The following is a 27,960-nucleotide window of genomic DNA, read 5'->3' as shown; positions in this document are numbered from 1 at the left end:
TAAAATGTTAAAATGATTCCCTGAGGATTTATGAGCTAAGAATGCTCAGGGGTTTAGTGTCCTGACATCTCTTTAATTAGCGGTCTCCAAGATCTCACACTAAGAAGATGCTAAGCCAGTGCCTTCTGTCATATCTCAAGACTATCAGAAGGCTTGGAAGCCACAGAGGAAGATGAATGCATTATGTCTGTGAGCTATACAATATGTACAAAGTACATTTTTCTTACTAGTAACAGCTTAGGACTTCTTGCTACCATTCCTGCTTTGATGGTGATGCAGTTCTAAAAGAAATTTTAAGAAAAATCCAGCAAAAATGGGTGAGGTAAATAAAGATGCCGTTGAAAAATACTTGGAGAACAATCCCCAGTTTGCCAAGGAGTATTTCGACCGAAAAGTGAGACCAGAAGTGGTGGGAAGTATCTTTAACGTGAACCCTGGAGATGTGAAGGAAGGAGTCAGCTTCAAAGACATGTCCCGTCTGGAGGAGTGTAACATAATTTTTGAGTTGGTATCAGAAATTCAGGATGAGGCGTGTGTTATGGAAAAGATAGTGCACAAGGCCCTGCAGAGGGTGGCACAGCTGGTGGCAGCTGATCGGTGTAGTATGTTTGTTTGTCGTTCCCGAAATGGTATTCCAGAGGTAGCCTCCAGGATTCTTGATATCACTCCAACTTCCACATATGATGAGAATTTGGTGAAACCAGAAAATGAGACTGTTTTTCCTCTGGACATCGGGATAGTGGGATGGGTTGCTCATACCAAGAAGTTTTTTAATGTACCTGATGTGACAAAGGTAAGTGACTTCTCTTGGGGAACGGGGTTCTGTGCATTTGCTTACTCTGCTTCTTGCCGGGGCATGAGGTAAAAAGTTGTTCTTCAGAAAAATCTGAGACAGAAATCCAGACAAATACAAAGAGAAAAGCATCAGCAGAGGTGGCTTAAAAGCCAATAGAACCACATCATGCAGCCTAGTTAGGAGTTCTTGGTGTTCTTGTAGTAGTTGTAATGTCAATTACTATAATAATGGAGGAGAATAATAAATTAATAGAGACCATTAAATACCTGAGTTTCTGCTGAACAAGGCAGGCTTGTATTGTGTTTTCCCGTATGGGCTTGCAAGTGTTCTCTATTATAATTCCATGCTGACAGGTATGCATCTCTGAATCATTTAATTTGCAGCTTTTGTAATAAAGATGAATCCTTATTAGTAAGTGAATGAGGACAGAAGAAGATGAGGTCAATATACATGCTCAGCTTCATGTCAGTGTTTGATTTGAAATGGGTTTGATTTTGGATATGTCTGGATCTAGGGCTTTTGTTCAAAACCATTTATAGAAGAAAATTATTGAGTCAGAGCTGTTCTGACATTTTTGAAGTTCCTGTTGAACCTGTGCTGAATCACCTTCTTTATTTAAGGTGCTGATAAGAGTTTATTTATTATATTATTTATTCATTCAATTTAAATCTTTATTATTATTTGTAGTAGTAGTATTTATTACAAATGTTAATTAAAATGATGATTGACCTAACAAAAGCGAAACACACTACTTTAGAAACTGCTCTGAAATACATGGGGCAATGCAAACATGCTTTGAATTTTACGATTTCTTTAAAAATAACTAACCTTGCATCATCAGATGATGGCATCTTTATTTCTTTTTAGTCCTATGTCGAAAATCCGGACATAATCAAATGGTGCTAAGATAATTATCAAGATGACAGTCTGGATTCTCAGTATTTCCTATACAGTCAACTTAAAATTCCAGAATATTTTAGAGGTAGAAACCACTACAGTGTCCTAAGTTCTATGTAAATAATCAAAATATTTATACACTGCAATTAACTATGTTTTGCAGGAGGTAAACAAAAAAGAATATATTTTATCATGCTAAAAGTTATAAAGGACTTATTTTAAAGCTCAGAAGCAAATGAATATTTATATTTATGAAAATAACATTCCAATATACAGTAAACTTCCTCAGATGTAAGTAGGAATCACAGAGGCAAACAGAAGACTGACTGATTTGAGAAAACAATCAGTTCATTTTCAACTGACCACTAATATCCTTTCTTCAATGGCTGCTGTTCTGACAAGAAGTGTCTGATTTACTGCCTCTTACCACCACGTGGGGAGATTGTAGGATAATCCGTCCAAGTTCATAAGACTGATTACATGAGAAAAGATCAGGAGGATCAAGAAAGATGTGCCTCCTATCAGACACTGTACTATTTATATCATTATGTGAGAGGTGCTCAGAGCAGGGCTAACCAAATATTTCTGTTTGTGATAGGAATTGTTCAAAATTTTGTGACAAATATTATTTATATGTCCTTAAGTAAGACAACTTTTCTGTCCATCTGATCATGGTAGGTGTTTTGCGCTCATAAATTAATTTATGTCAGTTGAGCATCTGTTATTCTTCAATCATTCTAAGGTAATCTTTACTTAGGCACCCATTTACTCTCTTAGGATTACTGAGGTCTATGCCATTAGGCACACATTTAAAAATGCAATTCAACTATGGTCTCATTAATCTAAATTTGGTAACTAAATATCATCAGAATATCGACAGTTTATTAGATAATTGCAAAACTCTCAGAGACTTCTCTGGGACCAAGGCTTGATGTTTAAAAACAACCCTAAAAATCTCAAAAATGTTAGCATTTTCATTCTTTGTTACAAAAAGCCAGTGTTCAAGTTCACACTCCTCACACAAGCAAGAGCTTCCAATTACGTCACCAGAATGTTTATCTCCATAGCAAACCCAGAACTGTAGCTTGAGTCAGTAACGTTTAAAGTGTATAATTAGTCCATGGCAGCAGAAATACACAGCCACTGAAGTCTTAATCACATTTTAGAAAGGGTAATTATTTTTCAGTTCATTACATACACACTTCAGCCAAACAAGATTGTCTGCTACCCAAATTCTGAACAAAAAATGACAGGAAGAGTTAAGCCAGAGAAGAATTTTGCCCCTAGTCAAAATACAAAATGCACCATGATTACTTCTAGTTGGCTATAGTACTTTAAAAATGTTATGTCTAGCCACTTTTTACTGTTGACACAGTCCATATCCAAACAGCAGAGTGTTTTTTAAGTCTTAAGTACATGACAACATTGACAAACGCATGGTGTGACATTTTCATGCTTCAATCATTACCCCTTTATAACAAAAGTAAATGCAATAAAAGATCACAACAGCAATAAATCATTGGGGGAAAAAAAAAGACTCTGCTTTTAGTGCCTAGCAACCAGTTCTTTAGAGATTATCTCTTTCTTCTAACTGGAAAGGTACCAATAAACGTGAGGAAGCTCCTCATCCTGACTAATGCTCCAGAAAAGAAAAGCGGAGGAAAAGATACAGACCTTCAATAATTGACTTAGTAGGCAGTCTCCTCCCCACAAGATTATGGACCTGTTGACTATGAGAGCTAATAGCATTTAATCCAGGATTTAATAGTTGTGAGAAACAAGAAGCCAGGCAGGACCATTACCTTAATAATTTGTCTCACATTATTCACAGGGTCTAGCAGAGTATGTGCATCAAATATAATAAAGTAAAATAATAGGCTGTGAAAAATTTGATATGTCCATTAATAGTCTTTTAACAGTAACTGATAACACAGACAATGTTGTAAAGGAGAGTACAACTATGTTACATTTTTCTCCAAGGCATTATTTCCAAATAAAACCAAGAACTAAAAAATAGTTCTACAAGGAGTATGTCTTTTTTGGGGAATTGACATTTCACATTCTCCACTTGTAAGAACCAATAATAAAGACTTTATATATTTGCTTTAATCCATAACCTATTTAAATATTTGCACTGTTCCTTTCAATTCAGAGGTATTTGAAGACAAGCATTTAATTAAGGACTAGAAACTCAAGAAATAATATTCAGGTCATAGTTGAGTACAAAATTATAAAAATTATGAAAAAATGCTTCAAAAGAAGTGAAGGCTTTTGGATTAGATCTATAAAGAGGCTGAAATATTTTGATGCTGAAATAACCAGCCCTCATTTTTAGAGGTCTTGTACTGGAATTCACAACCCCCAGTGAAGTGATGAAACAAGAGACCATTGGAAATTCCAACTCAGATTAAGCACCCAGAAGAGTGACTGTTGTGGCACCTAATTTAACCACTGGGAACCTATGGTCCAAATCAACTTAAACACATCTTCAGGTTGCAAGCATTGGCATCATCCCTTTGTAAGCTGATCCAGCTTCAGAACAGCAGCTCTACACTTTAACCCAAGAGTGGGAGAAGCTTTAATTCCAGACCTGTCTAACCTGACAGGAGTTTCAGATTAACGTGGATGTTCTGGTTCCCAGACTCCAGGCTGTATGAGGTAGCTTATTGCATGGGAAGAATATGCACTGTAAATGTTAATGTCTGCTCCTCCATTTTATCTTATCTTGATAATAAACACCAGATTGTCAGAAACTCATACTCAACAAATATTAACTGGAAAAATGGAAACATGTTCCACTCTTCTATAATGGAAAAGATTTAGTCAATTTGCCAGAAAATATTTTAACAAAGGAACAAAATTCTATTAATTGTGCCTTCCAGAAGTAAACTCCAACCAATTCTTTCCTTTATTTACTATTCTAAGAGGAAAGTTTCCAAAACTGAAGAAAAAATGTACATTAAAATAGAAAATTAAAAGCTCCCTTTTCTCTAATCTTGTTTCATGTGAAAAAACACAATATAATACAGATCCAATTTCAAGAAGTTGCAAAATAGCCACTACATATGGCAAATAGCAAGCAGGTATTTCAGTGACATAATTGAAAAGTTCAACCCCCAAGAGGTGTTAAATCTATATTTATTTCTCCTTGATTCAGTTGCAGAACCCTAGTCATGTTGACAATAACAAAGCCAATTTGTTCTGTAATGCTAGTAAGTTACATCTTAAAACAAAAATTACATTCCTGACAATATGTAATTTTTGGAGTGTGGACTAAGAAAGGGCCAGGTAGAGGGTAGTATGTGGTTTTTATTTTCTATTCATACTCAATTATATCATTATGAAACAAAAACATTTGTGAGTTGAAATTAGGCTAAGTAGAAGTACGAGATGAAGCATTATAGCACATTAATACCACCTATCAAGTGGTTAAAATTTTGAGAAATCTGAGCCAATGCAAGACAATCAGTGAAAGAACAAAATATCAGGAAGAGAAGAAAATACTGTAGAACTACCAGAAAGAACACCAGAAACATGTGGAGATAATGCAAAGAAATATGTGCAGTCTGAGCTCATCTATCCAACACAGGACCTCCCACCAAGGAGGAGCAAAATAGTCATAAGTGCAAGGGGTCACAGTAACCCCTTCCTCTGTGCTTTACGAGGGGAAGGAGGAGGAGGAGCATCTGCTGTCTTAGCCCTATCACCTCACCTGCAGGATTAAGTCTTATCCCTTGTGTTGGGTCACTTCAGTCGCAGGCAGCATTGCAGGGAGGAGTGGCTGGAAAGCTGCTGGGCAGAAAAGGACCTGGAGATGCTGATCAACAGCAGCTGAACAGGAGCCAGCAGTACCCAGGTGGGCAAGAAGGCCAAGGGCATCCTGGCTTGGATCAGACACAGTGTGGCCAGCAGGACCACGGCAGAGATTGCTGCCCTGTACCATGCACTGCTGAGGCTACACATCTAATCCTGGGTCCAGCCGTGGCCCCTGACTACAAGAAACACATTGAGGTCTAGAGCATCCCCAGAGCAGGGTGACAAAGACGAAGGAGGATCTGGAACACAAGTCGTGCGAGGGGTGGCTGAAGTAGCTGAAGGTGTTGAGCCTGGAGAAAAGCAGGCTCAGATGGACCTTATCAGTGTCTACAAATCCCTGAAAGGTGTAGGTCAGCCTCCCCTCCCAACTAACAAATCATAGGATAACAGGAAGTGGCCTCAGCTTGTGCCTGGACAGGTTCAGATTGGATATTAGGAAACATTCCTCCATCAAAAGGGTTGTGCTAGCTGGTTGTGCTAGCTCAGTGCTGGTGCTGGTTTCCTGCACATCCAGAATATGTTGCATACCTTAGGGCTTCTTTAAAGACCTGATCATTGTATGGTAAATGGCTTGGTATCTCAGCATTTAACAAAGCTAGTAGAAAATATCTGCAAATGTGCTACAGTTAGGGAGTTAGCAGCGGATTTCTTTTCTGTAATTCTTTTAAAGTCTATTTTGTGATTTAACTGAGAGTTGAAGTTTAAAGCATTGCTCTAAAAGTTAGTTTGATTCATAAGATCAGGCTCAAGTAGACTGAGTGTCCACATTCATGTAGTCATGGAAGCACCAAGATGTTCTTCTGGCTCTGGTACTGCAGACCACATTTCTTGCTTATTTGTTCCTGAACATGATTTCTTAGATATTGTGAAAACTAATTTTCTTTGGAAAAAAGGAAGAGCTTTCCAAGAGAAAATATTTTTAAAACTCTGAGGAAATAAAGGCTTCAAAATTCCTAGAAATTATGTATAAAATATTCAATAATGAAAAACCTAAATCTAAGCACAATGTTTTGCTTGTGTATGAAAATCATGTGAGACAGGAGTCTTTGTATGTGCTGTGGAAATGCTGCCAATTAACTAGAAGGTGTTTTTATCTTTCTACTTCACATTATCTAGGCACAGGACAGCTTGTGATTACTGAACTTTCTGTTTATTAACAGAGACTCGTATTAAAATGTTTCTATCTTTTGCACAAATTGCATGACCAAAGTGCTTCTTCTGGACAGTTCTGATCACCACTGCTTGCACCTTCATTCTGGAGTTATTAAAAACTCAGTCAGACACAGCAGCTGAATCCTGCTGATTCAGCTTATTTGGTGCCTACAGATCTCTTTTAAGTGTTCAGAAATCCAGCAGTGTCTGAAATGTTTATTATTCCTTTACACCAGAATACAATACCCTAAACCCAAAAACCTGGGCCTTGCTCTAGGTGCTCTTAGTGACACATAGGGACTACAAAACAGGGTCAAGTTACCTGTCTGATTTACTGGGTTTTCAATGGCTAAAACTCAGAAGCCCAAAACCTGAAGCTCAAAACCACACCCAAGTCCAGAATGGTCGTGTCAGTAGATAATATATCCCACAGAAAACCAAATACTTCCATGTAATAACATACTTGTTTAGCAGGCTGCAAGGCAGTTTTTAATTCTTACACAGAAGAGACAGACTATGAAAAACAAGGAAAAAGCCCAAACCCTAATACTTTGATGACATAATGAAATTCTGTCTTTTTTGCTGAAATTGTATATGCCATAAATTCAATATATACTAGAAACAATTGCTTGAGGGAAGAGGGGCAAAAAGAAATTAAGAGGAAAAATCTAAATAATAGACCAACAATTAGAGTTCTGCCATTTCCAAGCATTGCCATGCTTGATTTTTATAACCTAGAAAATGCTTATTTGTTTTGGGTCTTGTTTAAGTAGCTTTATGTATAATCTATGAAAGCTGAAGTTCCATTATGTGGCATCCTGTGATTTTCTCCAGTTCTATCAGCAGGGAAGACACCTTGGGATGCACCAGGCAGATCTCAGCTGCCTAAGTTAGTGCAGTAATGAATGGCAGGAATGTTTGCCAGCTCTGGGGATAAACATGCATTATAAGTGTGTTGAGTGCTCATCTCTGAAGTTTGAGTACTGACAGGTTACCAGTGAAATGTGATGGGATGGAAAAGGCTCCATGAAGACAAAATCTGGCTATTTTAGCTGCTTAGTAGGACCATGTCATTTCTCAGTATATCAACAGATTTCAAACCTCCAACTCATAACTCACCTCATCCAGATGTATTTTCTTAATAATATAACAAAACATAAGAACCTTTGACAAGCAAACTTCCCTGAAAAATGTTTAAATCCTTTTTTTATTAAATTAAAGAGAACAGGAAAGCCTTTGAAGAAAACACAAAAAATTTTGAGGCTATGAGGAAATAAAACAGTTCTCCATGAAGCATGAACTAGCTTCTCAGCATTTTTAGATTAAAAAAGTAGCTTTTGCTAAACCCTCCTGAGCATTTGGTTTTAAGGATGAAAATGTAAATATGGAGTAGTGAGTTGTGGCTCATTCATTAGTCACATGGCCTTATTCCCACAGGATCACACACTCAACGAAAGTAGCCCTGGTCCTATATCCTATATCCTATATCCTATACCAATACCTATATCCTTTCCTTTCACCAAAAGAGCCTGTAGAGCTGGGAGCAACAGGGGTGGGAGTGTGTCAGACAGGAAGTAATAACAAACAGGTCAGCCAGATGATAACTTGCTGGAGATGCCATAAGTATTTTGATACAGGACAGGAGGTACTTTTAAATATTGTACGAGGGAAATGCATAATGAATTTTATTTACTGAAATAAATAATATAAATATTAACATAGCTATGAAATAATTCTCTAAAACACAAGCCATATATATTAGATTCACAAGTAGTCACAAGGTCATATTGTTATTTCACTAATTCTATATTTCCCATATTTTTAATTCCTCAGTGTTATAATGAAGACCTGCACAGAACTTGGTTTCATAACCAATGCCTCAGTTAAACTTGTACATAAAACTCGGCAAGGTCACAATAAATAATCATAGTGGGTTTTTTTCAAGTATAAATCTACTGCACTGTGAAACAGTATTGCAAACAAATGAAATGATCATTTGCTCTTGGCATGGTAACTGTTGTGCATTTAACCTGTGATTTTTTTCACCTTTTCTTTCAGAACAACCACTTTTCTGACTTTATGGACAAGAAAACTGGTTATAAAACAGTCAATATGTTGGCAACTGCAATTACACAGGGTAAAGAGGTGCTTGCTGTTGTGATGGCACTCAACAAAATAAATGCCCCTGAGTTCTCAAAAGAGGATGAAGAGGTAAAATGTTACACAATAATACAGCTCTAAGTTCAACAAGTAGTTTGAGTGATTCCATATCTTAATTTAATACTTTTGTCTTATTTTTGATCTTTGTCATTTTTAGGTATTTAAAAAATACCTCAACTTTATATCTTTGATGCTGAGAAATAATCATACGTCGTATCTCTACAATATTGAGTCACGAAAAAGCCAGGTATAGAAGCATTTTTTAATAAAAATACTTCCTTTTTTTCTCTGAAACACTTATCATTCACACTATTTTATATTCTTGCAATCTCATTGAAGTAGGGATACAATCTATTTATTCTTTTTTAATTTGTGAACAGTGATTCACTTTGTAATTTCATTCTGGAATGCCTAGAATTCTTATGTTTATGTTTTCTTACTGTCCTGAACATAATCCTCTTTCTTTTTTTGTTGTAAATAGATGCTTTTGTGGTCTGCCAACAAAGTATTTGAAGAGCTAACAGATATAGAACGACAGTTTCATAAAGCACTGTATACTATTCGAATGTATTTGAATTGTGAAAGGTACTCTGTTGGTCTGCTGGACATGACTAAAGAGAAGGTAACAACTATTTTTCCTACTTGCTAGCAACTCCTAGGGTGAAGTCTCCAAGACACAAAGTTACCATGTTTTCTAACTCTTTGGGATAATTTATATAAAATCTAACAATGTTACAATGCAAAATATAAGTATGGCAAAGGATACAACCAAATTAAACAAAAAGACCATTTCTGAAATAATTTTTTCATATTCATAATTCCATGTGAGAAAGGGTAGAGGTGCAGGTCTGATTGTTGCTTTAGAAGTATCTACCTGCTAAAACAATTAAGTTGTACAATTATTTAGGGATAAGATTGGCTTGCAATTTGCTGGCAAACATTTCTTGTCTGGAATATAATTACCAATGTTTTCCTAATATTATGTGAAATACATAGAAATAAAAATAAACTGTAATACAGAGATGTGATGTTATCTAGGAATGCAGATAATTTTTTTTCCCTTTTTCCCTGTGTTTCATTTTCTCAGGAGTTCTATGACGAGTGGCCAATCCGGCTGGGGGAGGCAGAGCCTTACAAAGGCCCCAAGACACCTGATGGACGGGTGAGGATATTAATTTTTCTTTTTATGAATCCTAAGTTTGATGTTGAAGTTGTACAAGTCACCTAGATTTTTTAATATTTTTATTTAGGAAGTCAACTTTTATAAGATTATTGACTATCTGTTACATGGACAAGAAGAAATCAAAGTCATTCCGTGAGTATTCATTGGCAGCTTGTGAATGTGTGGTAATTAGATATTGCTGGGGTGGAATAGCATGTCTACATCGTAGAAATAAATTAATTTCATTGTCTCTCAAAAGGTCACCTCCACCAGATCACTGGTGTCTTGTCAGTGGATTGCCAACATACGTTGCTGAAAATGGTCTTGTAAGTTCATAGAAAAACTAAAAACTAGCATTTTAAACCATGCTGTTGTTCTGATTGAACAAAAAACCTCCCAAATCTCCCCATGATCAAAATCAACAAAAATACCATGATGCTTCCAGTGCTTATGATTCCCAGTGAAATAATTTGAATCAGTATTTTGGATGGAGACAAGGTCTCAGCAGAAATAGTGAAAACAGCAGGAGAATTTCCCTTGTATTGTGGTGATATCAGAGGAACAATGTGTATGTCTGATATCACTTTCCAGGTGTGCTAAATGTCACCAATAATGTCAAAGTAAGAAAATCAGCACAATGCAAGGTTTTAATTTTTTCTTAATTTCCTGTATATTCTTGCATAGACATAGTAATTCAAAGTCAGGATGTATGACAGCTATGAGTAACCCTGTGGCATTTTTAATAGAACCCTTAGTACTCAATTATTTCTTTCTAGAAACCTCCATGCCATTTTAAACTGGAAGTGGTTTTCTTAACCATTATGCTTTTGCACTGTGACACACTGAGGGACTTTGCTACAAACCTTCCAAAATTATGTCTGTTAGAATAACCACATCTAATTTAAGAGGAATGGTTCTAGTTTCTGTAGCTAGCTAGGATGGTCACTATCACTAGCTTAGAAAATAAATATTCTTCTTAAAAATATTAAACCAAGTTTTGATGAACATTATATTCCATTTAAACAATGTGTCATTTTCTTTATGCTGCAGATTTGTAACATGATGAATGCACCAGCAGATGAATACTTCAATTTTCAGGTAAATTCAGTAATGTTAATAATTATAAAATGTTGTAGAAAAATATTCTAATGCTTGCCACTAATTGATTATACAGTTGATTGTATAAATAATTTCTCATTTGATTGTGGTGCACAAACAAAATACTTTTGTTATATTCTTTATGTCCATAGCTGTATTACTACTTTCAAAGAAATACACATTTCCTGGTTTTTGGTTTTCCTACAGAAAGGACCAGTGGATGAATCTGGATGGGTTGTCAAAAATGTCTTGTCATTACCTATTGTCAACAAAAAAGAAGAAATTGTGGGAGTTGCAACGTTTTACAATAGGAAAGATGGAAAACCTTTTGACGAGTATGATGAACAGATCACTGAAGTAAGCTTAATAGGATTAGAGGGTTTGAGGAGCTGTGATGTTAAAAAAAAATGAAGTAAAAAGTCATTTTTATATGTCAAAACTTTTCAAATAGGCCATATTAACATCTAGCCAAGTGTCTATCTTCCTCAAAATGCAATTTCTGAAGAATCTGGGATTTTATCTCCCTTTATAAAACTGGTTTTTTTTGAGTGATCGTTTACATTCCAGGGATGAAAAAAAGTTACTTATAATTTTACTTTTAACCCTTTGACTTTTTAATGATGGTCAGCATCTCCTGAGTAGCAGTTGGTAAGCAGGTATGGTGTGCTGCTTGGCAATGCTTGCCAAGCCTGTGATCATGGGAGCTCACAGAGCATTCACAATCTCATGCACTCAGGCAAGATAAGATGCTACACAGTGTACTCAAGTCCACCTACCTGCCTTAAGCTTCATAAGCCTCAAGGTCCTGTATATAAAATGGGAATATTAATTACTTAATTACGAGGCTGAGCCAAACGTCATTAGAAGCTGTGAGTGCTGACAGACCTGGCTGAAGGAAGATAAAGGCCTCTAACAAGCAGAGTAGCACTTGGTTTTTCAAAGGGCACTAACAGAAATGGGACTTTATGAAAACTAAGTTCAAATCATCAGGTTCATTCTGTTTTCGTGGTATCATCTCTGCTTTACTTGACTTTGTTGCAGACTCTCACACAGTTCCTGGGGTGGTCTGTTTTAAACACTGACACTTATGACAAAATGAACAAACTTGAAAACAGGAAAGACATTGCTCAGGAAATGCTTATGTATCAGACAAAGGCCACCCCTGCTGAAGTTGAATCTATCCTGGTAAGTTTCTGTCCACATCCACAACATTAAAATGGGAAACTTACTAGAGAAAACCTGAATTTTCTTATTATTTTTCATTTTTAGAAATACAAGGAGAAATTAAATGCAAAAAGTTTAGAAGAATGTGATCAAAAGGATCTAATCAGGATTTTGGTAAGTCAATAAACTGAAAGTTCTGGTGGTGTATTTATATCAGACAGTAATGTGTCTCCATCACAGAAAAGATTGTGTATGGTGAAATCCTGATTAATTCAATCAATGTTAGCTATCAGTTCCACGGGCTAGATGGAGTTGATTTAGTAACACATCCTCAACCTCTTCTCTCCTTCTTTGTGCAAACCTCACCACTACAGGAAAGCCTTCTGTCCCAAATGTACATCAAGACACTTGAACAGTCAGAGTTACATAGATATTTTTATATTAATTAACATTTAAAGTGTTGAATCTCTTAAAATATTCATAGGGTAAATGCTATCTCTATAACTGAATTCAATTTATTTAATTCTTAAAATAAAAGAAGGGATATTGTGGTGAGGCCACTTTATTCTTAGTAAGAGAAGGTAGGTAGGAGTGTCCAGTGGAACAAATTTACTTTCAGATTATTTTCCTGCATTTCCATAGGCAGAAAAGTCTAAAGACAGTGACCTGTGACTCCACAGTGACAAAACAGATTTGACCTAATGAATTCTCTGCTCTACTACTCTGCTACTACTAAAATAAAAATGAATTTGGCTGCCTTAGTATTTCAATCTAGAAAGGCAGTGTCTTTGGAAGAAAGCTCTTTTTTGTCCATTTAGAGCACTTTAGCTGTCCTGGAGCATATGAATTGGCCTACTTTATCTGAAAAAAACTCAAATTCAGAGCAAAGACGTGCTCTGAATGAAAACACTGAATGAACTTCAACTGTTAAAAGGATCAAAACAGAGCTAGTTTGTAGTAAAAAGCTCAAAATATACACAAATCTGTTGACTTCCAGTACCAACCACTTCACATATTTCCTCCTATTACACCACATTTGCTAATGTACACATAGCCATAGGGAAAAGATGTCATGAAACTCTTTTAGGTTATCTATATGTGCATGCTGGAATGCATTGGTGTTAATGTTTTACTGGCTTCCACACAACAGATGCTCACACAGCTTGTATGTAGTGAAATAAAAAACATCAACAGAAAGTGTGTAGCCTCACAAGGCTTTTAAAGGAAATTTAATTTAACAGCATGAAAATCTTCAAAAAATAATAGACATTATAACATTTCTCCATGGATAGAGCAACATTTGATTATTCTAATAAAGGAACCAAATTTAGAAACACAATACTGGTATGAATTTTGTTCTTTCAGCATTGTGGAGTCACAAATTCAAAGGTCTAATATCTTCTGCACTGCCAAGGCTACATGCAAGTGCTTTATCCTATTATAAGACCTGGAATCCCAGATAACTAATAGGATAAAGCAGGTGTTTCTAGATCTGATGATTCACCAAGTAATGGGTCTTAAAACAACACTGGTCTAGGTTTCTTTGTCCTTGATCTCAGATCTGCATAGATATGAAGGAAAAACCCAGGGAGGAGGAAAGGGATGGTCAGCCTTATTTGTTGAAATATATACATACATTCAGTTGTCTTTTTTCTTTCTCTATAAAGTGAAGATCATTTATAGACTCCTGAAGAGGAAGTCATTGTGATCATATAAGCTATTTTTTGTGTTGCATCAGACTTCCTTGAAGAATTCTTGTTTGGATTGGAACACATTCTTTAAAATATGATGCTGCTCTCCCTAGGCTTTGAGAGAGATGAAGAGTGTTAGAGAACAGTTCACTAATAGCCCTATTACCAGTTAGGCTATTCAGTGTGAAGCTATATCATATATACAAAATAGGCAATTTAATTTGGTTGAGGAAAAGATGAATGTAGCGTTGACATCAGGCTAAAAGTGGGAGAATCATGAGATTTTGTAACAGGGAAGAGAATTTCTAAGGACCAAGATTTCTAAACTAAGGTAATGTTGAGATGGTCACAACACATTGTGTTGGAATTCAGAGTAGGAATTGCCCAAGGCTTTTATCTATTAATTTTGAGAAGAAAGCCAGAAGTATCATGATTGTATTTCATAATTTAATACACATTAGTTCATACTGACACCTGAGACCTTTGAAGACATTGCAAGCATACTGTCCTTGACCAATATTTCTGCTGAAAATTTAAAAAGCTGAAGATTTTTCAACTTTGTTCTTGACAGAAAACCCCTTGTTTTTGATATTTCCTAACAGAAAGAAGAATTACCTGATCCAAAGGATTTAGAACTGTATGAATTCCGCTTCAGTGATTTCCCTGTTACAGAGCATGGCCTGATAACTTGTGGAATACGACTGTTCTTTGAGATAAATGTTGTTGAAAAATTCAAAGTTCCAGCTGAGGTGTGGTGTAGTTTTCTTGTTTATATTTACTTATTAAATAGAAGAAAAATAGCTGATTTTACATATTTTAATCTAGAAGTAGGCAATACTAAAACATTAGTGGTATGGTTAGCAATCTTCCATTCTCAATGAAATATTTACTTATTTGTCATAAAAACATAAAATTAATCCTGAATTGTGTAAGCCAGGCAAGGAATTAAATCCACATGCATCTATGTAAGAAAGAGCTGCTGCTGTTTCCATGTTTCAATGAAAAACATTTGTTTTCAAAGAACTGTCACAACTAAGTAATTTCACAGTATATTTATTTAATGGGAATTCCTTTGTTCTGTTTCAATTCACAGCTGTCTGACTCACTTTTGTTCCCATAGGTCCTTACAAGATGGATGTACACAGTCAGGAAGGGTTATCGGGACATCACTTACCATAACTGGAGACATGGGTTCAATGTGGGACAAACAATGTTTACTCTGCTGATGGTAATGTTGCTAATATTAACCCCAAATTCATTAGTTAGTATTCTTTCAACTCCAGATAGAAAATTCAGGAAGACACACGGTCAGAGTTATCTGTTTTCTTTTACAGACAGGCAAAATAAAGAAATACTACACTGATTTAGAAGCCTTTGCCATGGTTGCTGCTGCTTTCTGCCATGACATTGATCATAGAGGGACCAATAACTTGTATCAAATGAAGTAAGTATAAGAGATCATATATAGGGAAATGTGCTACTTTTAGTGGAAAACAAATGCAAAAAAGTCAAAACTTGCAAAAATACAAGGTATATATTCCATACTCATCTGGCATGAATAAATACTTATGCTACAGAAGATTTCTGCCCCAGGGCACTTCAGGCAGCTGAAACACAAAGACAAAATGCAAAGGCAGAATCTTGGAAGGATCTCCTAAAGCTGCATTCCATTTTTAAGACTCTAGCTTTTTAAAACTCTAGCAATGCTTGGATTGTAGCAAACAGAGCTTCATGAACCTGAGGACAAAAAGAAATTAGTAAAGTAAATTAAAATCCATAATTGGATTACTTTTTCAAGACAGGGCATAAGCACTTTTCTGGAGAGGGATTCAAGGTGTGACATAGACAAGGGCCAGGGAGACTGAACATTTTTCTCTGTTTTCCACTGTATAATTTGACTAGTTCAATTGTTCCTAGTCCACACTCAGTTTCCTGATACAGGTCCTTTCCTGAGGTGTAATCTCCTCATGTTATATGAAAATCTGAGTCAACAAACTTGAGTTCTACTGCTGGGTCCACAGACCCAGAAGTTACATGTCATGAGGTTAAAGCTTTGCAATTAATTCTGTAGTATGTTCTGAGAAAATATTCTAATGGATTTCTTTGTGATTTTTACCTTGTTTGTTATGAAACAATATTAATGAATTTAAATTTCCCTTTGTATTAAAACATTATGTATAATGATGAGACCCACTCTTCTCCTGAGGAGTGAACATCCTACCATTTGGTCTTTTACGTGATCTGCAAGGGCTTTTTTCCATGTGAACCAGAGAACACATGTTTCTCAGAATATCATGTGTACCAGAAGATTATAATTCCCTGGCTGGCTTCCACCAACCGTATCTGGAGAGTGATTGATCCTACCCCTCTGACCCTGAATCCACTCCTCACATTTCAGCCTTTTCAGCCTGCGTGCTAGAGCAGTGACGCACAGGGATTTTCTGATTATTCCCAGGGATTCTCCAGGTGACGTAGGAAAGAGAATGACAGATGCTGATTCTTATTCAGTGGACTGCCTCTCATCCAAACAAGTTTAAGGGGGGTTGTAGCGGGTTGGGTTTAAATCTTCCCACTGTGGTTTTCCCTGGATGAAAGCTCTCTGCATGATGTCCTACGCAGTAAAGCTATTTATAGAGCTCACCAGGCTTTACCACGACAGTCCTAATCACATCTCAGAATACAAGTGCCACGTAGCAATCCACCTTGGGTTATCTGGGAAACAGAACTATAAACCAAGGGGAAAAGGAGGAAAATACACTTCCAAACATGTAGAACTACCAGGAGCCCATGTAGGTAGGATGCTTCTCCCTTCATCACACAACCATAATCTGATGCAGAATTTCCTCTTCTTGAAGCTTAGTCCAATGTCAGGGAACACTTTAAGACCTGTGATAACAAACCTGAGCTATCAGGACTTTTGCTGTTCATAAAATGCCAGTTTTGGGGGGGTGAAGTTACCCAAGGGCATTAGAGGAATTAAACTCCATTATACTGTTACTTTAGATTTAAGTTACAGTTAACGAGAATCCCAGGGCACATGGCTCAGTCATTACAGACATACAAGAGTTCAAAAGCCATACCACAGAATAAACACTAAAAGATTGATAAAGTCTACTATTAAGGTATATAAAAGGAGCACAGATTAAACAAACAGCAAAACTGTACATGTAAGACAAATTAAAGGCATATTTTAAATACCAAAGTTTTTGAGTTTAGAGGCATCTAACAATGACTTCAATTTTAGTGGGCACTGATCTCCCAGTGCTCCCCAAGTTCCATCATTACTCAGTCACAAAAATTAATGGAAGCAAGTTGGTTTTTTTTGTTGTTGTTGTGGGTTTTTTTTGTTTGTTTGTTTTGTTTTGTTTTGTTTTGGTTTTGGTTTTTTTTTTTTGTTTTGTTTTTTTTTGTTTTTTTTTTTTGTTTTTTTTTGTCTTCATCATACCAATAGCTAAAGTATACAGATAACACTATCATACCAATAATATGAAACCTGATTAAAAACTATTGACTTCAAATTATATATATATAATAATATAAAGAATTGCTTATTTTTCAACAGATCAGCTGCTCCCCTGGCAAAACTTCACGGTTCTTCCATTTTAGAAAGGCATCACCTAGAGTACAGTAAAACCCTGCTGCAAGATGAGGTATGTCATGGACCTTCTGCTCACACCAAACCACACTGAAGATCTAATTAAGTTACAATATTCCAAATTTTACTGGGTCTCATGCATTTCTCTAGGTCCACATAAGAAATGCTAAAAGTCAGAAGTTTAAGAATTTCTTGAAATTCTTACACATTTTCCACTTTTATTGAAACATCAGTGATTCTGTCTGGAACAGATTCACCTCAGACAGACAAGCTTTTCCTCAGGGCCTCACTCACACGCCTCAAGATTTTTTTCTGTTTGCACAAAACAGCTTATGTTGAAACCAAAGCAAAAAGTAGCATATATATATATATATATATATATATATATATATATATATATATATGAATGTTGTCGTTAAACGGCTGTGCCTGTTTTATGAGGTCCAAATTCAGCTGCGGGCTCTGCCAGCTGAGGAACAAAAGATGTTCATGGAGGGCCCCTTGCCCTCCAGCCAGACCTGGCCTGCACCCCACCTTGTGAACAGGGCTTGGCAGGCTCTGCTTCAGCTCCTTTAGCGATGTTCCTGCGCTGGGCATCCCTGCTCCTGCCTTGTTCCTGCCCTGCTCCTGCCTTGTTCCTGCCCTGCTCCTGCCCTACTCCTGCCCTGCTCCTGCCCTACTCTTGCCCTGCTCCTGCCCTGTTCCTGCCTTGTTCCTGCCCTGCTTCTGCATGTACATATGCACCCGTTCCATCCCTTGTTTGCAGCAGCAGGGCAGGCACCCATTTCATCCTCATTTTCCACTTCTAATCCCTGTGGTGATGCTGTCACTTGACCTCATGAGGCTATGGAATAAATCCTTACACTAGGCAGTAGCACTATGTTAATAAAAAACCTAGAAGGATTATGATATGAAAACAAAGACCTTCCCCTTCATTGATGGTGATGTACTTTTCCAAATGTGAGATGCCAGGGACTGACTCCTCTTGGGCAGAGCAGCTGGAGGACCTCTGGAGGCTCTCACCAGCAGCATCCCTGTGCCCTGGCTCATGCAGGTCTTGTATCTCTGTTAAAGAAGGAAATAAAACCAAGACACTTAGAAAAATGCTGTATGATGGTCTCATTCCCTTTGCCTGAGGGAAAGGACATTGCACATTTCATGGTAGGTCCCACACACTGCTGCAGGCCATTGTGCTAATCCAGTTTAACAGGAAGAAAAGGGGAACAAGAAAACTTTTAAAAGTCAGGAAAATTAGGGTAATGAAATGTGAAATTTTAATTTTTATCATTATTTTAATTTAGGGATTGTAGTTGGCCAATTTTGTTACCCTATTCTGTGAGACAATCTGTATAGTACAAACCAAAGACAGTGTTATAAAAGGAATTGAAATCCTAAACTTTCCACCTTGCAGAGTTTAAACATCTTCCAGAACCTAAATAAGCGCCAGTATGAAACCGTTCTACACTTATTTGAAGTTGCAATAATAGCAACTGACTTGGCTTTGTATTTCAAGTAAGTACTAAATTCTGTATAACTTCTTATTGAAAAAAATCAATCCTATTGAATTTATAACTGTTGTTTTTAGTTGTTTATATACAGCATACAAAGATGTTTATATGCAGAGAACAGAGCTCTATTTTACATTGTTGTTGAGTCTAATTCTTGCAAAAATGAAGACATTCTTAGTCTGATTATAAGCTTTCAAATTAGCATTAATGTATTACTTTGTAAGTAATACATTTAGTAGGTCATTCCAATATACTTTTAGTTACAGCAAGCACTATATTCCAGAAGTGGATTCAGTAGCCTAATCATAAGGTTGTGTGCACATGTGATATTTAACATACCATGAAACAGATACTCAGAGTAAAAAGGCGCTGAAATTAAATACTGAAAATTAAAAAACTCCAGCAAATATCCACTGATCCCAGTGCTAAATATGCCAAAGACTCCAAATATCAAACTATCAATTCTGTTCCTAAGTTAGTGAATTAATGTGCTATAATAAGGGGTATCTTCCTGAAAGATATGTGGAGACTTTTGTTTTATGACTGGGTCAATTTAAAGTCAGAAGACAGGCAAAGATTCAGCAAATTGTTTAATAGCAATTATTAAGATTTAGAGAACAGTAATTCCATTACTTCATTCATTCTAAGCAAAAACTAGAAAATTTTTGAAGCAACAAGAAGACAGGCTTATGTTTTTGAAAGTTCTTTTCAGTCGGTCTTAGTAATTCTTAGGATTTTTTGCTGGGAGGGAGTGGCAGAGCATCTATTAGTATTTGCATCACTCTTCCCCATTCATTATGTTATAGGAAGTAATGAACATGTAATGCTAAAAAATGAGAATGTCGCCCCAAAGAGTTTAATCTGAAGAGGTAGAAAATTGGTTATCTGTTTCTTTGTCAGGAACTCTGACATATTACTTCACATGTCAGTGGTATGAAGCAAAATCAAAGTGTCTAGGTTACCTAAAAAGTTTGCATTCAACAGCAGGAAAGTATTACTTTGATATTAGGATGGTACTTGGGAAAAGCACAAATATCCTAAATGTGATTTTATATTTCATTTTTAATGCAGGAACTCACAGTTAGTAATATACGCTTTACTGGTTTGTTTTAACAGGAAAAGAACTATGTTTCAAAAGATTGTGGATGCAATTGAAAAAATGGAATCAGAAGAGCAGGCAATTAAGTATATATCTATTGACCCAACGAAAAAAGAAGTCATCATGTAGGTGGTTAATATTTTACTCCTTATTCAATCGATTATCTAGGACTAGATTTTAAAAGAATTTGGGCACCTAAACATGCAAATCTGGGCTTAGTGTTATTGTCCAATGATGAGCATAACCATGATTTTAATTTAGAAATTAATGCTTATAATCTTCTTAAAATGTGCAAAATACTAATTCATTTGGCATCTTAAATTCCTTAAAATCTATACCTTTTATTTTTTCATAATCATTCCTAGCACTGGATAGTTAGGGTTGGTAGGGACCTCTGGAGGTGATCCTGTCCAACCCCTCTCCCAAGGCTGGTGACCTAGAGCAGGTTACACAGGAACTGGTTTGAATGTCTCCAGACTGACTGCACAACATCCCTGGGTAGACTGTTCCTGTGCTTTTCTACCCTTAACGGATATTTGTTCTTCTTCATGTGGAGATGGAACTTCTTGTGGTTTAGTTTCTTGCCATTGCTCCTCACCCTGTTGTTGGGCAGCACTGGAAAGAGTCTGGTACCATCCTCCTGACACCCAAAACTGTAGTCTTGTTTTGGTTTTTGTTTTCAAAGGGCTATGATGATGACTGGATGTGACCTGTCTGCAATAACCAAGCCCTGGGAAGTGCAGAGTAAGGTATGTACTTTTGAAGTACACAATACTGCATTTACTCTCTGTTTTATTGCCCATTCGGTGCATGATCAATTAAAAAATAATAAATTAACTTATTATTACTTGCTACATATTTAAGTACCTGTTGCTTCCAGAAAAGAACCTCTACTCTGTCACTGTGAGTGTAGGTGGTCAGTTGATTCTGGCAGCTGTTCTACTAACCCTTAACTATCACTCAATTATTTCTTTGCTAGACAACTTTTGCTACTTTCTAGCTATTTTTAAGGCACAGAGTTAACAACAGTGAATTGTGTCTATTCTGTAGATCTTGGTGCCATTGCAAAGCAGCTTAAACACACTAAAATTCTGTAATACAGAGTAATCCATAAGTACTTCAAGTACTCCAGTATTTATTGACCATCCTGCTGAAACTCATCACTTAGCCTTATAGAAATATGTTTTAACAAAGCATAATCAAAACACAACTGCAAATACTTGTTTTTCTAAGTTATACACATTACGGATATTACAAGACTCTTATGTTGCTAATACTGTCTTGTTTCTGTTGGCAATAATCTCTTATTTACTCAGCATGCATCAAAATATTGCTAGTGATAATTTGCTGGGAAAAGCCTTAAGTACAGCAGACAGTGTCTGTATGTTTTTACATGTTTTCTGGAAGGCCTTGTTTTACTTATTTAAATGTAATAGTTTCTGCTGACAATTCCACTGAATTGTACCTATTCAGGTTGCCCTCATGGTTGCAAATGAATTCTGGGAGCAAGGTGACTTGGAACGAACTGTGCTACAGCAACAACCTATAGTAAGTACTAAATAATTTAACTGTGTTAAGCAATATTAGCTGTTATTAAAACATGCAATAAATAGTGAACCATGATGCTTATGAGATCACTACACCAAAAAGCATGATATCTACATAGTCTAAATTACTGCTCTTCTGTTCTAGCCCATGATGGACAGAAACAAGGGAGATGAACTGCCTAAGCTCCAAGTTGGTTTCATAGACTTTGTGTGTACATTCGTGTACAAGGTAAGAATAACTGCCTTTGTTTTCCTGTTCCAGCAGTTCTGATGGCACAGTTAGTAACAAGATGTTGCAGTAAAAATTCTAGACAGCAGCAGTACTCTTGGTCACAGGGTAAACAACTATCACAACCACCATAATTTTTCAGTATTTTGTTACATCAAATGATTGTTCCCATAGAGGAAATTCAAGAGATGTGATGGAAATTCATAAAAGAGGAAGATCCCAGTGAAACTTCAGGATGCTGAGGTTTCGTTATTGCCTTGAAAGACTGAGTTACAAAGTTCAGATTGATTCTTCCCAGTCTCATTTAATATAAGCAAGCAGTGTGGATGGTTACAAAAAGCAGTTAATAGCACAGCAAAGGGAATCGGAATATGCAATATTTGGGGCATGTAGATATGCTGTTTCTTCTGTAAGGCACTGAAATGTCCGTATTCTTAATCCCGGTCTAGTTTTTAGTATTATCCAAAAATGTCAGGCAAAAACATGATGTGATTTTTTAACTTCTTCAGAAATATCCTCACTTGCTTGAAATATATTACTGGATAACAGACTTTTTAAAATTGTATCCTGATCCTGATAACCATATGATAAAATATTATGTATCATAGTTCTATTATATGAGTCAGGCTATCATATGTGGGATTAGGGAAGACATTAAAATGTGGAGCATATAATTCCAACATTTTCCTAACAGACTATGTGCACAATAGGGCATTATTATCCCAACACAGTATTTCCAGCAATATGCCTTGGAATTAGATGTAATAGAAAAATGAAATGTTTTCTCAACAGTATTTTCACAATTTCAGACTTAACAATTCATCAATGCTTACAAATCTCTAATTTAGTAATTGCAATTGCTTTTACAGGAATTCTCGAGGTTTCACAAGGAAATTACACCTATGTTTGATGGTCTTCAAAACAACAGGGTTGAATGGAAAACACGAGCTGATGAATACGAAGAGAAGATGAAAGCTATTGAGGAACAAAAGAAAAAGGAAGAAGAAGCGGCTGCTCAAAAAGGTTAAGTAACTTCTTAGTTTTTCATTTACATATATTTTTATGGCAGTCAACATATTCTCTCTCTCTCAAATTCACACATGCAGTGCAGTTGTGCAGTATTAAACTTTATACTAATGGTATGCAAGTTCTGAATTAGCCAAATTAGCTTTATCTTTACTTGAAAGAGAAGTAACCTTTAAAGATCACACAAATCCAGTACACTGACCTCATTTCCTGAACTGTAGAATTATATAATAAGACCACCACAAAAGGGAAGGGAATGTAACATTTCTTCTATTTAAAGACTTAAAATTGAATGTAATTAAACCCTTGCTTATCTGAAAAACAAAAGATGTATCAAAATTCTGTGTGGCATCAGCCCCAAATGTATTCAGGTGCTTTGTTTTCAGTTGAAAATGAAAAACATAAGGAAGAGAGAGTATGCATTCAGAACATAAAAAAACCAGTGCCAATCCCCACTTCTCTTCCAAGTTTAAGATAAAGCTTTTGGCTCTAGTTCCTTTCCACCCATTTCTTGGCTGAAATACACTCTCTCATATAACAAATTCAATATTAATCTTCCAAAGACAGACCAAGTCCTAAAATTGGAAGCATGGTTCTGCACAGCATAACATAGAAGAGAATCAGATTTTATAGAAACTTGAAACCTGCCACTCTAGTGTAAGCACAAATTGAGTCCATTACTTTTATTCTTTGTAATGCATGTGGAGCAGCAGGCCTACAGCTCTGCCAATTGACTGAGATAACTGAAAAGTTCCAAAGATTAAAAAAACCCATGTGTGATTAAAACAGTAATACATGGTCAGCTAGTTTGAAGAAGAAAAGTTAGTTTACTCTGCCTTTCACACATCTTTAAAATAAAAAACAGTACTGAATAATTTATTTGTTAATCAGTATCTGTGGGAAATAGGTGAGTATTCTTCACATTTCACACAAAAGAAGCTGTACAAGGCCACCAATCAAGTTACTGTCAGTGTGTGTGTGTCGGTGTCAGTTATTGGATCCTACAAAATTGATACTAGGTTATAATAAAAATAAATGTAAAACAAATAATCAAAAAGTTGTTGCAAAGGGGTTTAAGAAGTACTGTAAATTACATAATTTAATCAAAGCAGATTTTTGGAAGATTGTAATAGAATGAGTTGAATATCTTGGTCTGCTCACACTGTGATACTACTTACACACATGTTCACAGAAATTCCACCCTCCTACTTACTCCCAAATTTATTTTCAATGACCCTTTCCTTTTTTTGAAATCATATAATTTTATTTAAGATTCATTTATTGCTGAAAACTAGCTGGTTGTCAGTATGTTTTTCCTTACACTGGAACATAACCATCTGAACTTTACAGAAATATCAGCAAAACAAAACAAAACTTGGGACCCCCTTATACAATTTCAAATCTCCTTAGACATTTGCTTTCTCAGCAAAGAATATTACCAAAAAAATTACCAAAGTCAGATCCAATGCTCCTAAGCATAAGCTTCTTAAATAGAAATTAAATAATCCATTTAGGAAGAGTCAGGTATTTCTACTCTCACTTGGAGGTTATGACCATCCTATATCACCACTATTTTGAAATCACTTAAGTCATTGAATTAAAAAATATTTTCCTTATAGGAAAATAGGAAACCTTATGCGGGCAAGCATGGACAAACTGATTTGCAAAAGCTGAGAATGTGGTCTTTGCATATCATAATTGGCAACACAAAACAAAAGGGAATTATTCTGCATCCTTTAAAAACACACACGGGAATGAGGCCATGGGCATTTGTGAAGAATAGATCTGACACTGTCAAACCAAGGCCATGTAAATATATGGGTTTGTTAAGTCAGTTCATACAAACAAAGATTTGATACATGCTGAACCATGCTGGTTTCTCTAGAACACACTGACCTGGCTATTCTTAGCCATTCAGTAGACACAAAATAAACATGTTTGCTGAACCACTGCAGTGGAAAGTTCAGAACTGAAGTAAAGCAAAATACAGTATTAAACTGAGAAAATCAAATACATAGTTAGTAACATAGTGTTGATTATATCCAAAAATTACAGAGGGTAGGACACTGATCATGTGACATGTTTCAATGCAGGTGGAAAGGGTCGAAAATGACCTAGTAACATGGTGATCCACAGCATTCAAATGTAAGTTTTAATTCTAATATTGGTATCTTACCTTAAGTGAATCTGGAAATGCAATTTATTACATTGAAAGAATCTTAACTATGACCAATGAACATCTGTGGCATCATTTGAGGGAGAGTAACAGAATCAGTAGCTATAAATAAAAACATGAAAAGTGTCTCTCTCTCTTAATTAGTAATTACAAAGGGATTCATGCAGGGTTGGAAAAAGGTTTATGCAATTAGGTCAAATTAAAGTTTTTCTATCATCTGCCTCAAAAATAGATTCACAGATTATATTGATTCAAGAGTTTCTTTCTTTTGCATGGCTTGCATACCTCAGTTTTGTATGTGTGGGACAGAGTCATATATTTGAATACTGAAACTTTCCAGTAAGAGTGGTTCAGTGTGTGTTTGGTCCCTTGAGAAATGTTGGTATCAACTCCTACACTATCTACACACTTGTATATATAACGTGTCATTGTTTCTTATTCCAATATCCCAGACAAGCACTGAAATTTCAGACAGCCAAACATAATATGCATAAAATAAAAGCAGCACTCCATAATAAGGAATTGGAGCAGCTAAAATTAACAGAAAATACTCACTTTACTTTCCTTCCTTGTTTTTTAACAGAAAGTGCTGCTGGAGGTGGAGGTGGTGGTGAAGAAGGAAAATCCAAAACCTGTGTAGTTTTGTAATTCTTTGTCTCAGACACTGTTCCTGCTACAAGAAAAGAAAGACCTAGAAAGAACTTCAATGAGCCCCAGTGGATTTCTGCTTTGCATAGAATAGTATAGATCAATCTCTTAATCCTCTTAAACACTTGCCATTTGTTGGAAATAATTCTTAATGGGTTAAAAAAACCGGTTACAATTAAAAACTGGAAAAATAATGGTGCAAAATGAGTTAACTGTGTGCTCTAGATACTTTTTCATGTCATTCAATTTACATACAGTACTTTTTATTAAAATATGTAACTTCTACACACTGTCCAGAAAAAAATATAAATACTTTTGACAGATGTTATATGAAATCGAAGATGTAAAATTCAAACAAAAAATCTGCAATATTTTTAACTTGAATATTTAGATTTTTTATATTATGTGTATTTCCCTAATCTGTAATTCTGCAATTTCCCTTTATTTTCACTTTATTTTCCTATATAAAGTCATAGAGTAAAACATTTCTTTCACTTTAGGAATGCACAGCACAATTTCCTAGCTCTTATCTATAAAAAGCAAGCCCATGGTACACTGTATTTTTTCCAAAATTACCAATGATAAATCTGTAAATTATAGCCATTGTAGCCTTTTGATCATAGGCAAATGGCTCTCCCACAGTTCCTAAACTGACTGGCTTTTATTGCAAAAGTCTAAAATAGCAGACCACAAACATCATACTTTACACACTAGTAAAAGTTTACTAAGATACACCAGCATATCTACAGCAGGACCTGCATTCAAGGGCATTTTAAAAGGCTCACATATTCTCAGTACATCTCTTTCAAAATACAATAAATTAAAGTATTTGAAAATCAATTAATTGGCACCAATTTAGTCTTCTGAGGGAGAGCAAAGCAGAAGTAAAGCACATCAAAATTCCCACTACCTGTCCTTCTACAACCAGTAGACTACACGCAAATTAGCTCTTCATGAAAACTGATCTTCCTCCCCAAACCTTGACAACAAATCCTCTCCATACCTTCTACTCGGGAAGCCAGCTCCTCCTGAGGACGGAGGAAGGCAAATGGCCACTCTGTTAGGCACAGTCTTGAGTATTCACTGGAACCAGTTTCAAATCTAAGGAGATGGATGTCAAATGCAACTCCCGCAACAGAGAAACTCAACATTCAGACTGAATCCTGCCACTTTTTGTGCTCCTTTAAACAAAGCAGACCCACATCTTTTTTTCCTCTGAAGGACCCTTTGCATCCACATGGAAGGGAGAATGAGCAATTTGCTCTTTACAAACCCTTCTAATACTCTATGGACAGAGATACTGTGTACATTTATCACTCAAAATTAAAGGAATCCACAAAAAAAAAACTCCAAACACTTACAACATTGACTTATAAGTGGGCCAAATATTTTATGCAAACAGTTATGACATAAAACTGGGTATCATGTCATTTTCTGTATTAAATGCCATTACTAAAGAAAACCATTTCAAGGCTGTTTGATAATGTAATTTTATTCAAACTGTATTAAATTATGTACTTAATATGTATAGTGTAACTTTTTGTAACTGTATTTTAAAGACCCAAAGAGAAACTAGTTACTCAGAACACATACTTAATATACAATACTTCAAGCAACAAATATAGCAACACAGTTGACAAAAACCCCTTTGGGCAAGTTGCACACGTTTAAGCAGATTGCTGCAGATTGGATTTGACTCTCAGCCAAGCTCGCAACAAGCAAGATGACAGAGAATTAACCTTTAAATCCACCTTCTTACCTAAAGAAGCCTTCATGCAAGGATATGGTTTTTTCTTATTCAAGGACGCCCTAAATATGTCCTTGTACTGTCATTTATTATGTAAGTACAAAATGTTTAAAATGTAATTATTTTAAGTAATACTTGTAAATAGAGTTCTCAACTTTGTCATGAGTGCATGTGAAATGTTCATAAATACACTAAAACCATCTTTGCTGTTACACTGTCCACATCAAATACTTACTAGATACACTTTCTAAACCAACAGGGAGAAGTACTTCTCAAAAATGTATTTTATACAACATTAACTTCTCAAAAATGTATTTAATACAACATTAACTTCTTCAGATTAACATGAAAACTGATTTTAAAAAGTCTGACCTTCACATCCACAGTAATTTTTACCAGATAGAAAAAATATAGGCATGGTACCTATTCATGTTTCTTTGGAAATGACT

General features: G+C 35.8%; 1 protein-coding gene across 1 annotated transcript; it reads left to right on the top strand.

Moving 5' to 3' along the window:
* Positions 1-313: 313 nt before the first annotated feature.
* On the top strand, positions 314-25,764 carry PDE6C (phosphodiesterase 6C; the record flags this gene model as incomplete). Its single annotated transcript, XM_083866750.1, has 22 exons — positions 314-793; positions 8,720-8,872; positions 8,979-9,068; positions 9,303-9,443; positions 9,909-9,983; positions 10,072-10,136; positions 10,243-10,309; positions 11,034-11,081; positions 11,289-11,438; positions 12,123-12,266; positions 12,351-12,419; positions 14,539-14,685; positions 15,057-15,164; positions 15,271-15,380; positions 17,499-17,586; positions 18,943-19,043; positions 20,156-20,263; positions 20,824-20,887; positions 21,612-21,686; positions 21,831-21,914; positions 22,784-22,937; positions 25,700-25,764. The coding sequence occupies 22 exons, from the start codon at positions 314-316 to the stop codon at positions 25,762-25,764; spliced, it is 2,586 nt and encodes an 861-aa protein (XP_083722876.1).
* Between the last annotated feature and the right edge of the window lie 2,196 nt (positions 25,765-27,960).

The sequence above is a fragment of the Zosterops lateralis genome (assembly GCF_965231275.1).
Source record: "Zosterops lateralis genome assembly, chromosome: 8".
Taxonomy (NCBI): Eukaryota; Metazoa; Chordata; class Aves; order Passeriformes; family Zosteropidae; genus Zosterops; species Zosterops lateralis.
Note: the sequence above shows the minus strand (reverse complement) of the source record. Positions and strands in the feature narration are given on the sequence as shown.